Below are 13,452 nucleotides of genomic sequence, written 5' to 3'. Positions count from 1 at the left end.
GCACGGTCCCCTCAGTGTACAAGCAAGGGGCACGGTCCCCTCAGCGCGGGTGTCTCTGGGGCACGGTCCCCTCAGCCTGAGGGTGGCGGAGGCCATGCCGGGCGGGCCCGGTGCCCTCGGCGCGGGGGCCATGGCGGGCGGCAGGTGCAGGCTGGCCCCGGTGTAGGAACAGGGGCGCGGGTCGCGGGGCGGCGGCGGCGCGGGGCGGGCGGAGCTGGCGGCCCCCGGCCCGTCCCCGGCGGCGGCGCGGCGCGGATTGGCGGGCCCGGGCGGAGCTCCGCCCGCCGGAGCGGCGCGGGCGGGCGGGGAGGGAGCGGGGCCGCGCGGCGCTGCCGAGTCGGGAGCGGGGCCGAGCAGCTGCCGGGAGCCAGCGCCCTTCGCGTCGTCGCCGAGCCGCGCTCGCCCGCCCGCCAGCATGGGCGACAAGAAGAGCCCCACCAGGTGGGCGCGGGCGGGGGCCACGAGCGGGCGGGCTGGCGGGCGGCGGGCGGGGGCGGCGCGGGGCGCCCAAGATGGAGGCGGCGCGGGGGGGCGCGGGCTCCGGGCTGCCAGGGCCGCGGCGCAGCTATGGCGGCCCCGCTCCGCGCCGCGCCGCCCGCCCGCCCGCGCCGCACACCGCACCACAGCGCACCGCACCGCACAAAGGCGGCTGAGCGCGGCGGGCCGGGCCGGGCCGGGCCGGGCTGGGCTGGGGCTCACGCGTGTGCTTCCCCGTCTCTCCCGGCCACCCTCCCCCCCCTCCCCGCTGCAGGCCGAAGAGGCAAGCGAAGCCCGCCGCCGACGAGGGATTTTGGGATTGTAGCGTCTGCACCTTCCGCAACAGCGCCGAAGCCTTCAAATGCAGCATCTGCGACGTCAGGAAAGGCACCTCCACCAGGTACAGCCCGCGGCGCCGCCGCCTCCCCCTCCTCCATCTCCTCATCCCCCCTCCCGGCCTCCTCACCCCTGCCCTCTTCATCCCCCCATCCTCCTCCTCACCCCCCTGCCCTCCATCTCCTCACCCCCGTCACCCCGTCCTGCATCTCCTCACCCCCATCCTCCTCCTCTCTCTTCTCCTCACCCCCTGTCCTCCATCTCCTCACCCCTCTTTTTTCCTCCTCGTCCTCGTCCCCCCAGACTTGTTGATCGATTTCTGGGCTGCGAAGGAAGCGTGTCCTCGCCCCCCACCCCCGCTCCAACACCCCTCCACATTTCTGTTTTCAAATTTCCCATCTTGTTTATCCAGCGCTGGAGCGGACCCAGGAAACGCGCGTCTCACCTCCGCGCTCTTTGTTCCAGTTTATGGATTTAAAGAGCCTTTGACTGCGGGTTGGACGTGTTTCTCTGCCATTTTGGCCAGCGCCGGGGTGGAAATGCTCCGGGGAGACGGAGGATGCCGCGGGAGCCGGCGCTCCCCCCTTGTTCGTCCAGCGCTGAGCGGACGCGGTTTCTAGGGGCCGTGCGTGGATTTCCGAAAGCTTCATTTATTTATCTTCCTGGCTCACCTAGGCCTGCTTTGGTCTTTCCAAAATGGTGAAGTTGCCATGCAGGAGGGGAAGGAAACATAACAAGCGTTTCCCTCCTCCCCTTTCATAGTCGAGGTGGTTTTCAGAAAGTTTCTGGTGACAAAATACCCGTGAGGGCCATGCTCTGAAATGGGAGGTTCATTTTTTTGTTTTTGTGTTGATGGAATAGGCTTTAAAAACCAGGTAGGCTCATTTTGATTTTTTTCTTTGCCTGTGGTGGTGGTGGTTGTTGTTGTTGTTGTTGTTTGGAAAATGTGTGCTTCTGAATTGGAGTGGCGTACAGTGGAGAAAATGCTCTATTCCTTTTTTTTTTCCCTAAATGTTTAGCCTAGTTTTAGGCTTAACTCTTTGCAAACCGAGACGTTGTCACAGCAGACTTTTCATGACTGGATGCCTTGAGTTGACTGAGGGAGGAGGGTAGAGGCCGTGTTCAGCTGGTTATTGTTTGTACAGTGGTTTGAACAATGTAAAGCCCCTTAAGCCTTAGTATTTTTTGTCTAACAGGAGCATGCTTTTGGAGCATTGACTCCTATTTTAGTTTGCTATATTGCTTGCATATTTTAATTGCATTGAATGTTGATCAGAAGACTGTATGTTGTGCTGTTAGGTCTTCTAAAAGGTGTTGCATTTAACTCTCCTATTTGAATTTAACACATAAATGGCTTTCTGTTCTCATGTTGCAAGTATAGACCTTCCTTTTGTTCAGTCAGGGTCTCTTACCTATGCTTGAGTTCAGGGGAATCCCTGAGTTGGCTCCTCTAAGGTTTCATCTGCATGGACACAACTGCAGGGTTGAGGCATAAAGCCCTGATCCTGCAAACATTTATCCCCATGTTAAATTTACTTCTATGAGAAGTCCTGATGGGATGAAAGACCGCTTTCAGGGTCATACACATTGGGTATATGCACAAGCGCAAGATGGGCGCCTAAGTGAAGAACGCAAGTCCTAGCACTTTGTCCAATTTTTCAGTCTGTGACTAGATCCCGTCAATTTGAGTGCTGCTGATGACTATTTTGAAAGAGGAAACTCCTCATCCAGTAGGCTGCTGCTTTTTCTTTTTTTTCATTTTTTTTTAATGATCAATATTCACATGTTTCTTCAGCTCCGAAAATGTTTGTCTGGGATTTAAAAAAAAAAAAAAAAAATGTTCTTAAGTGGGATAGTAATTGATAACATGGAGTTAAGAAATATAACTTCACTGGCCAAGTGATCAGTGGGCCTAGAATGTCTTACAATATTTTCCCCATTAACTTTTAAAGGCTTGTGTGAACAGCTTATCGTTTTAATTTAGAACGGGTAAGGTTTGTACGTGCTGAAGGTTTTGGGAAAGGACTGCTAATGCAGGGTATTGTGGAGACCGTGATAATGGTTTTTTTATGGTAGTGTTGTGAATAAATGCAACTGAAAGTAAGAAGAGGGACTGTCGCGAGCATACTTTGTTTGTGTGTGTACGCAGAAGACCTCAAAGGTCAGAATTCTTTATTGTGGTTTTGCTTTGAGTATTACTGTATGTGACGTACGAGTCAATGGCTGGGAAATTCTTGAGAATTTATTTTTTCATAAACTACTAATGTAATGAAACATTGGTTTATGGTTGACAATTTCTTACTTGAAGTATACGTGTCTGAAAAGATCTTTTGAGTGATTTTTCTTTTTTTTTTTTTTTCTTTTCTTTTTTTTTTTTTTAAATAAAATCTGTTTGGATAAAACTGTAGTTAACCTGTGAGATATTGGATCAGTAACTTGAGACTTGGTTTTAAGTGTGGATAAGTGCCATCGTTAAAGTCTGAAGTACTTTGATTTATACTTAATTTTGACAAGTTTTGTGCTATATACCTTTTTAAGTGATGAAAATGACCGACGTAATAGGGGCAAATGTCTTTCATCAAAAATATTGCGTGTACTTATAATATGCCCAGTTTCACAGATTTATTTAGATACAACGTGACCTACTTTTTTAACCCTCCTGTGAAGTCTGTGGTTGGCTGTAGAATTTACTTTGGCAGATTAGTGTCTTCTGATTTGTGAACTAGTTTGGACTTAGCTCATTCTGACTGTGTACACTTTTACAGACTTAAGATAATCCTTGTGTGCCATGTGGGAGGGGTGACTGGCAGCAACCAGAAGTTTAACTGCTTCTCTCATCCAAGTACTTCCCTTTCCAAAGGACCCTGAAAGGGAACTTTATGCACAGAGTACTTTCCAAGTTTGATAAGGAACAGGGGCTGTGGTATATGCTTGGTTATCAGGGCGCACTGGGGTAGCTTTTCAGTTGCCCATTTGTAAATATTAAGTTAAAAATAATATTTTACAATATAAGGGGCCAAATACAGTGTGGTAATGCTATGGCTTAATTCAGCAGTACGCAACCAATTACTTTCACAAACTCTCTTCTGACTTGTTAGGTCTTAATTGTTATCCCTCTTTTAAAACAAATGTTCCCAGCTGTCTGAGGCGTTCTGTATGAAAACATGCAACAGCAAAAGTGAGGGGCTGTTTGTGTCCGTGAGGTGAAAACATCAAATCTGACTTGTGATTAAATAGAAGTGACTTGAAGCCAAACAAACGTAATCATTTTCTGTGCTGGATTTTCTTGGTCCTGGTATAGCAGCCCCGGTGCACTAATATCCTGAGTTTTGGTCTTACCTTGGTTTTACCAGGGCCTAAAAACAGATGAGGGCTTGAAGCAAAATTTCTTGTTTGGGGGAGGTGCTCCATGCATACTCGCTGTCAGTCCTAATTACTCCCTCAGATGTAGAAGGCAGTTTGACTCTGGGTGTCTTAAGGGCACAAAGCTGCTGGATGGTCATCTATTTTCTATTAACATTAATGAAAGTTGTACAGGCTTATCTGGTGGTAGCGTCTGTTTCATTGTTTCCAAATGCTAGTCCAGCAGTTGTCAACCGGGGGTATGTGTACCTGTAGGAGTACTTGGAAAGGTGATGGGGGGGGTGGTGCATTTAGGCGAGGATGGAGCGGGGAGGGGGGAGGTGCAAGGGCATCAGCACCCCTCTGCGGATGGACGTGGGCTGGGGGGCTCGCACATGGCAACTGCCGCCACCACCCCATGCTGCCACCTCCCGGGAACAGGGCTGGGGGGGGCGGCCGAGGGTGGCAGCGCCTCTCTGTGGGCTGCACAGATGCCACCCAGCTGGCGGCTCCTTGGCCTGTTAACAGGTGGTGCATGATTGGCCAGGTGAGGCCCGTCAGCAGCCCGTGGAGCCATACGTGCAACCAGCTGTGGGAAAGCAGGGCGTGCTGGCATGGGTGGTAGGTAGAAGCTGGTAGGTGGTGGCTGCATGTGAGCACCCCCCCTCCATGTGAGAGAACCCCCCCGTCCGGCCACTGCCACCAGAAGGGATACACCCGTTAAAAAAGGTTGAAAACCCCTGTGCTAGTCTTAATAGCACTCTCTTTTAGGGGTGCACTGATAGAGATTTTGGGGGCCGATACCAATAGCTAATATTTAAGGAGGCCAATCGGTATCTGATGCAGGTGCCTCCACGTGGTAAATCTGGTGTAGGGGAAGGGGCATGGCCGGGTAGGTCAACACCCCCCACAGTGAGGGAGGGGGCAGGGGCAGGTTCTGCCCTGGCAGGGCAGAGGTGGGGTGCAGGATGGAGGCATCGCTTGTGGGATGGGGGCAGTTCCCACTGCTGCTTGCACCCTGGGAGGGGAGGGGATGGGGGGGGGGTGTGCCCCTGGATCTGTGTGGCATAGGGCAGGTGGCAGCTGCGAGGTGGAGCCAGTGCTGCATGGGGCTTTTCTTGCTGGGGGCTGGGCTCGGAGCAGGCTTTGGCAGCGCTGAGTGGAGGCTGCAACCACCGCACATTATGCTGCAGCTCTGCTTCCAGCCCTGCGCCACTGCCCAGCTGTGATTTTTCCCAGTGCTTGTGTGGAGGTGGGGCATTCCCCCACTGAGGAGAGCCGCACAGCACCAGCTCCGGCACCACCTCACCTGCCCTGTACCATGCAGATCCAGGGGCACGCCCCCCCTCTCCCCCCCCCATGAGTCACAGCTCCATCCTGCAGCCCCCCCCCCCCCCCCCCCCCCCCGGGGCAGTGCTTATCCGTGCCCCCCTTCACTACGGGGGCATTAATCTGCCCGTGAGGGGGGGCCCCCCCCACACACCCCTTCCCTTCCCCCTCCCCTTCTGACTTACCAGCTGGAGGCAGCTCTCTGTGCTGCTGGCTCTACTCCGTGCTGCACTGTGGCTGTGCCCAGCACAAGCATTTATTGGCCAAATTATTGGCCCCATAGGGCCAATATTAGATATAGGCAGTTTTCTTCATATCAGTACTGATCCGATATCGGTGCACCTCTACTCTCATTTCGATGAGTATGTGGAAAGCCCACTGGCCTACTTCGTGGAAGATACTAAGTTATGGGGAAAAGTAGTCACGCTAGGGGATAGGATGTGGATCCAAGTGGACCTGAACATGCTGGAAAGGTGGGCGGAGCAGAACCAGATGCACTTCAATAAGGGTAAACGCAGAGTGCTTCATCTGGGGAGAAGTAATCAGTGACATGAATATAGGTTAGGAGGAGATGTCCTGGCTAGCATGATGGCTGAATGGGACCTCAGGGTTATGGTTAATCACAGGATGAACATGAGTCACCAGTGCAATGCTGTAGTCAACAGAACTAATAACATACTGGGATGGATTAGCTGACGTGTCGCGAGCAAGGATAAGGAAATGATATTTTCTCTCTACTTGGCACTGGTGAGACCCCAGCTGGAGGAGTGTGTCCAGTTCTGGGCACCACACTTCAAAAAAGGCATGGGGAACCTTGCAAGGGTCCAGAGAAGGGCCACAAGGGTGATTCGGGGCCTGGAGGTCAAACCTCATGAGGAAAGACAGTAAGGGATCTGGGACTGTTTGTCCTGGGGAAGAGAAGACTGCAGGGGTACTTGGTGGCTGTCTGTACATATATAAGGGGTGAATATCGGGAGCTGGGAGAAACTCTTTACTAGGGTGCCCCAGGGGAGAACAAGGAGCAATGACCATAAACTGTTAGAAGATGGCTGCAGGTTGGCTGTAAGGAAGAACTTCTTTACAGTAAGGGTGACAAAATCTGGACTAGACTTCTAGGGAGGTGGTTCAGTCCCCAACCCTGCAAGTCTTCAAGGGGAGACTGGACAGACACCTTGCTGGGATCACTTGACCTCAGGAGTATTCCTGCCAGGAGCCAGGGGGGTTGGACTCAATGATCTTTTGAGGTCCCTTCCAGCTCTTAATTTCTATGATTCTCCTTTTTCTCTCTGTTTTGGTTTATATGTTTATATTACCCTGCCCTCCTCTTATAATTTCCTCTCCCATATGAGCAACTTTGACTGTGAATCCTATTCGGTAGTGCTCCTTGAAAAACAGTGTGGAACAGTAAAATCCCCCTGTTTGTAATTAGTTTCACAAAGCTGCTGTTACTCCCAGAAAATGGTATTTAGCAACAGTATTGATAATTCTCTGGGATTTTCCAGTTCAGGGAGCAGGGAAGCTCCGAGACTGATGGAGGAAACAGCATGTCTAGTAGCTTTCCTTGATTAAAACTTCTTTTAGGTCCATCATATCCCAAAGCAGGGCTTTCCCCATCAAATTGCCTAAGCTGGAAAGAGCTCAGGAGAATGAACATGTATAAAGTGTGAGAACAGTAATTTGTTATCTTACACTATACCTGAAGAGTAGGCAAGTGGCTTTTGAGTATGAAAGCGATGTTACTGTGTAAATACCCTACAACAAGGCATGCGTGTTTACTAATAGGCATTTCTATGGTACTTGCTATTGTGGTGCTTGTATACACAAATTGGACATTGTGGATATCTTGTTGGATGACTTGAGCTTGTCTCTCATGAGAGCCACAGAATTATAATCTTCCATCCCCAGGCCTATTTTTATTTCATACGTAAACATTGCTTGATACAACATTAAAACTAATCTCTAGTTTGGGACAAAAGTAAAAGTTTTCAGTCTTCTTTCCTTGAGAGTGCATGTAGCTTTCAGCCACTTCTGATACACCCCAAATTTTTCCATCAGTCTCTTTCCCTCTCTCCTTCTCTCCCTCTTCCCCAAAGTGCTTCCCTCATTCTTTATCCAGTACAAAGAACTGTATCACTGTGGCTTCTTTCAGCATTAGTCCTGAGCTAACCCAGGATAGTAGCTTGAATCCTGCTGTTTTCTTGATTGAGGGACTAGGTTTACATCAATTAAAGGTTAGAATTTATCTCCATTTCTTGCTGGGCCATCCTTTCTGCAGACATTTGCTTTGCTTTATAGCTATGATGTAATTTATCATGTGCAGTAGTTTTATTTTTCAACGATCAATAATTTGGGCTCAAGGGCCACATAAGGAGTTTTGGTGAGCTGCTGCAGGCTGGATCAGCAAACCCCCCCTCCCCCCCCAATGCAGCTGCTCAACAAAACCTCCTTAAGTGCCTCTGCTCCCTGTTTAGCTGAGGGGCTGGGATGGGGCCATGGGTGAGCAGGGAGCAAGATGGGCAGGTGGGGCTGTGACAGTGTGGGGCTGAGGCAGAGCCATGATTTGCCCCTATGCCCCTGCAACAGGTACCAATTCTGTCAGCAGAGAGGTGCAGGGAACAGATCGTGGCTCTGCCCTTGCTGCACTGTCCCAGGGTCTTCATGGAGACCAGCCGTGACCTGTAGGGGCGAGGTGCATGGCCAGGTGGATGGGATAGTGCCATGGCTGGGCAGCACTCTGTGTCGGGGCTGGAGCTAGGATCTTCGGGCCAGGACCCAGGGCAGAGCCGTGATCCGTTCTCTGCCCCTGCCCAAGAAACCCATGCCCATCACAGGGCTGTGCAGGCAGTGGATCATGACTCTGCCCCAGGTCTGGTCCTGTGCTATCACCAGCCCACAATCTTGCCCTGTGATCCCGGCCTCACCTGCCTATCCTGCTCCAGAACACCGCTCATCACCTACCTGCGGCCCCATCCCATCTACCTACCTACATGGGTCCTGTTCCTGGTGGTGGGTGTGGGGTAGACAGGCTGGGGTACCTGGGCAGTGGGGCTTTCTGGCAGTGGCAATGGCAGCCAAGAGAAGCCGCTGCCATTGCTGCTACCAGGAAGTGAGTCTGCTATGTGCCCAGGGGCAGAGGACTGGCTGCAGATGCCATGGCCCAGGCTGCCCCCTGCATCTGGGCTGGTGGGACCAAAGGACTCACCATAGGCTGGATTCTTCTCCCCCCCCCCCCCCCCCAAGTAAGTACAATGCCTTGTTAATGGTGTCATCCTTGTGAAATGTGGTAATTATACTTAGCTCATTTTTAAAGCACTATCACGTCTGAAAATGAAATATTCAATCTGTAAGAACTTTAGTTTTTCTCTCTTCCTAAATAAATAATCCTTGATTCTTCTCTTCTAATACCAGGTGGTAGCTCTGACAGCTTTGTTTTAGGCTTTCTAAAGTAGACACATAGTTTTTTGGAACGGCAGTGAAAAAACTCTCATCAAATTGGTGACCGACACTGCAAAGGAGTTGGATAGTAATGACATTTGGTCACTGCTGGTCTGGACTGGATTGATGCTAGTGATCTGCTGAGATGCTCTGATTTCCATACTCTTGAAAACTTGCATAACGGCCTAATTGAAAATTAATGAGACAGTGTCATTATACTTATCATATTTTCTTGCATACCATATGCCCCAATAAGATGTGCATCTTGTTTGCAAGGTACAATGTAGAAAAGGAGATTTTTGCAGAGTCATGTCTGATGTATGACCCAGAATAAGAGACTCCAGGAAGTGTGGCATTCCAGGAGACAGTCTGGTTAGGGCAGCAGGAACTTCCTGGTGTGGGAGGACATCAACAAGGCTAGGTCCCAGGCCTTGCAAAGACGGTAGCAAGACTGGTACTTATTTGCTGTAAATCATTCTTCGTATTAGTTCCTGTAAATAAGAAAGCATTGCTTTCATACCAGCAGCTTCATTAGGATACTACACACTGCATGCAGCAGCTCACTCATGCTCAGCCAGCTCAGTGACTGGCCCTTCAACCAAAAGGTACTGCCTCTCTGGCAGCTGTGCGAAGGTTAACACTGGCCTCCACTGTTGCTGCCCCAGGCAGAAATGGCAACCATTTCAACATAGTGTATGCTTGCTTCTTTTCTCCCCTGCTTCAGATGTGCACTCTCCCCACTTAATGCACACTGAAATTGTGGAGGGCTGATTTCTGGGAAAGGTGTGGGCATGTGAGAATATATATATCTGTGGGTTATGTGCCCATCTTTGTAGCATTTGTGTGCATCTGGGGTGTTTACCCAGTGTTCTATCAGAAATGGGAAATTCTCTTTTCATCCCTCCATTTCCTTTCACCCTTTTATTTACTAGAACCAACTGAAAGGAATTGGCTATTGCTTTAACTGTAAGGGAAGACTTCGTATTTTACTGCTTTTGGCAAATACGGTGTTGTAGGTTAGCTAAAAATAGTCTAAAAAGAGTCTTTTGTCAAATCTGGCATTTTAAAGAGGAAAGCACTGGATATTCACAAGCACAGCATGAGCCACTCTATTTTTCCCCCCAAGAGCTAAAACTCCAGTATCTCTGGAAAATAGCTCTGAGCAGGAAGTGTCCAAGGTATTGATTTACAGATAGAGATTCCCAGGCTATCAGACAAGTTCCTGCCTACAGGTGATGCATATAGCAGTGCCACAGTGACTGGAGGGGAGAAGTTTTTACTTTATTTTCCAGTTCTCTCATCTCTGTCCAGTTTTAGAACACCTCATTCAAACAATAGCCAGAGCTTTCCACAGGAGAGGAAATTAATCTGTTTTTGGCTATATGTTGGCTAATTGTAGTAATATTGTAATCTTCATCTGAGTTAGTTGATGGGGAAGCGTAGGGCCTAGTGAAGATGTTGTCTCAAAGGGTCCTGTTGGTAAGCCCTACTTGTGATATTGGATGTGTTGCTCTCCTGCCAGTTGTAAACACTGTGGAGACATCCCCAGATCTTTCCTCCACCCTGCCACCCCACCATAACTTGGTTTCCTCTGGAGCTCAGAAACTTAAATCCAAGTGTGCATGTGGTCATACAGAAATACCCCCTTACTCATAAACTGGCTCTTCATCAGCTGGACACCAATTTCCTTTGTTTTTTTAGAGCTTTATGCTGGAATTAGACGTGAACCAATGTATCAGTTGCTTATTGGATCATCAGTGATAAAAGGGGAAATGACATTATTGGCTCTCGGCTTTCTTGGGTCATTACAGTCAATGTTTATTGATAATTATGCTTTCTGGCCAGGACCCTGGACACCTGGGTTCTCTCTCCCCTGCAGGGTTGTTGGGCCCAGATGCCTGGGTTCCCTTGGGAAATGATGGGTGTCCCCTTGCAGGTGGGCAGCATTCCAGCCTGCAAGGGTCCTGCTCGTGGCTGCCAGGCATGAGATGCAGGGGGCACTGCATGTGTGTGCGCAGCTGCATGCCTGCACATGGCCAGGATTACAGCTGAGCAGTGTGCCGAGTAGCTCCCTGCAGGTAAGTCTATGGAAGGGAAGGGGCACGAGGAGGTGCAGATTGAGGCCCCCCCCCCCCCCCCCCGAGTGAGGGAGGGAGTGGGGCTGGGGATGTTGCCCAGCCAGGGTGGTGCAGGCAGGGAGCAGGATAGAGCCACGGGTGGCTCGTCCTGGGGAGACAGAGGGGGTGCATGTGCCTCCCCAGAATTGTGTGGGGCAGATGCAAGCTCTGCTCTGCTGCCTTTCCCTTGGGAGCCTTGCGCCGGCTGCGCAACCCCTGCCCACATGGCAGCAGTGGGAGTGGAGAGTTGTACAGAGGGGGCGCAGCTGGCACGGGGCTCCCAAGGGGTAGGCAGCAGAATGGACAGCCCCAAGCCCACAGTGAGTAGCTCAGCTCTGCTCTGCTTAAAACCACCCCCACACTTCAAAATGGTGGCGGCAGCTCTTGAACTATAGCTTATTCAACAAGCTTTAGTTCAAGTGCCCCTGCTGCTGTTTTTTAAGTGCCAGGACACTGACACATGTGATGCAGGAGGCTGCTGCAGTGAGCAAAAAAAAAAAAAAAGGGTTATTTATGTCAGGAAATTGGTTATTGGCTGATATGTTTGGTTAATAATTGGCTTTTGGTATCGGCCAAGCAAATTTTTATCAGTGCACCCTTCGTTGGAGTAAGTTTTAGGCAAAGGAGTGCAAAGCCACTTCCCCTGCGTGCCCACCTTAAACTGACCTGGTTGTTTTACTGTTCCTGTGAGTTGGGAAGAAAACTGAACAGCAGAGCAGATTTGAAAGATTGACTGATATACACTGGAAGGTCTCTTACGTAGCTTCTTTAAGTGGAGTCCTACCTCATGTAGACCTGAAATAGGCAGGAGTAAAAAGTGATTAGGAAACTTGGATACCTACTTGTGATGCTGCCTGTAAGGGTATGTCTATTCTGGAGATTTAACTTGGCCTTTGCTTGGATGTTGCCTTCCTGTCTGTGCATTTGCAGTCTCCTCATTCAGGTTCCATCTTTAAATCAGACTGCCTTGCCTGACCAGGAATATGGTGTCACTTGGGCTGGTATGTGGCCTGATTTGCAGAGAGGACAAGAGCAATATAGTTTGAGTGTTGTTGTGTCTCATGGCCTTCCCACAGTTTCCCCCATGTGTCCAGAGGGACAAATAGGTTCTCCTGCACTTCACTGGGAAAGAATCATAGAATAGTTTTGCTTACTGAAGCACAGAGATATGTAGGATAATATCTTTGGAAGACCTAGCAGTGCATATGGGTGAGTACGCCAGTGAAGAGATGGTATTTTGAAGATGGCTTTATAGTATGGTTGCTTGCACATGAGATAAGCTAGCCTGGATCACCCAAGTTAATTCTCAGTGAAGACGTAACCCAAACAATCCTATTTAGTTACATGCTTCTCTTTGGGATCCATGTAAAGTTGTCTCTGTGGAGTCAGTTTTTGGTTTTTTCTCTTTAAGAAAAACTCAGTGACCTACTTTGTGAGCTGTCAGATGGTTCTGTAGGTTAGTGGGTTTTCTTTCCTTAATGTAGGTCACTTAGAAGGTGTGCAGCACTTCTGGAATAAGTAGCTTTTGACCTGGAATAAATCTCATACAAGCAGTGTATGCAACTATTTTGTAGAAGTTCTGGCTATAGTACAATATCTGTCATTGTCCTATTGTTTCTCCCCCTAAGGTACAGTAAAAAAATTGGCCCTTCCCAGGTGGAAACAGTTTTACATGAGGATTTGTGGTGATTTTTTTATTTTTATTTTTTGTGTGTGTGTACACCTATTTTAGATGAGAGGTAAGGGCAGCTTGTCCTTATAGCTGCCTTGTTGCTATTTAAGACTTAATAAAAGCTTGGAAACATGTAACAACTATTCAATATATAATACACTTTTGGTATATCTCATTTACATAAGTCTATTCTGTTTACATGTCATGCTTATATTTGTCTGTGCACACATTTAGCGTGCACAACCAGAACGCCATTCTCATGTCTTCAGTGTGTCGAGAGCAGTGATTCTCAGCTGGGGTGCCACACAATGCCCTTCATGGGTGTCACAACATGGGCACCATTACCTGTGCAGCAGCCAGATAAAACTGCCCTGCGTTCTTGCTGCACAGCCAGACCCTAAAACAGACGGGAGACCCAGTTGTGCTGCAGCCCTTCCACGTTTGCTTCCTTCCCATCCTCATCCTCCCCTACCCCTGCTCCTAAGGCACGCAGAGAGCAGTTCCACCTGCCCTGTGAATCTGTGTTTCTGGGGGAGACAGTGCTGGATCAGACCAGGAAGGGCTCTCCTGCCTGCTTTCGAATGAACAGAGAACTCTGGTGAGCATGCGAGTGTTGCAGGCCTTCCCAGTCTGGGTGTGCAGCGCTTTTACCTGGCAGCGTCTCTGGAAAATGACAGGTCGAGGCAGCACAACAGTAGCTTTCAACTCAGGGTGCTGCCAAATTCAGAAAAGTTGGGAAGGGAT

General features: G+C 49.7%; 1 protein-coding gene across 1 annotated transcript in view; it reads left to right on the top strand.

The window, feature by feature from the left end:
- Positions 1–298: 298 nt before the first annotated feature.
- RYBP (RING1 and YY1 binding protein) overlaps positions 299–13,452 on the top strand; it is a 64,989-nt gene continuing 51,835 nt past the window's right edge. The window contains exons 1-2 of the mRNA XM_059716128.1: positions 299–441; positions 752–877. Coding sequence (XP_059572111.1) covers positions 416–441; positions 752–877 — 152 coding nt within the window. The 5' untranslated portion in view covers positions 299–415. The remainder of the gene's footprint in view (positions 442–751; positions 878–13,452) is intronic.

This window comes from Alligator mississippiensis, chromosome 12 (genome assembly GCF_030867095.1).
Source record: "Alligator mississippiensis isolate rAllMis1 chromosome 12, rAllMis1, whole genome shotgun sequence".
Lineage (NCBI taxonomy): Eukaryota > Metazoa > Chordata > Crocodylia > Alligatoridae > Alligator > Alligator mississippiensis.
This window is presented reverse-complemented; position numbering and strand designations above follow the sequence as displayed.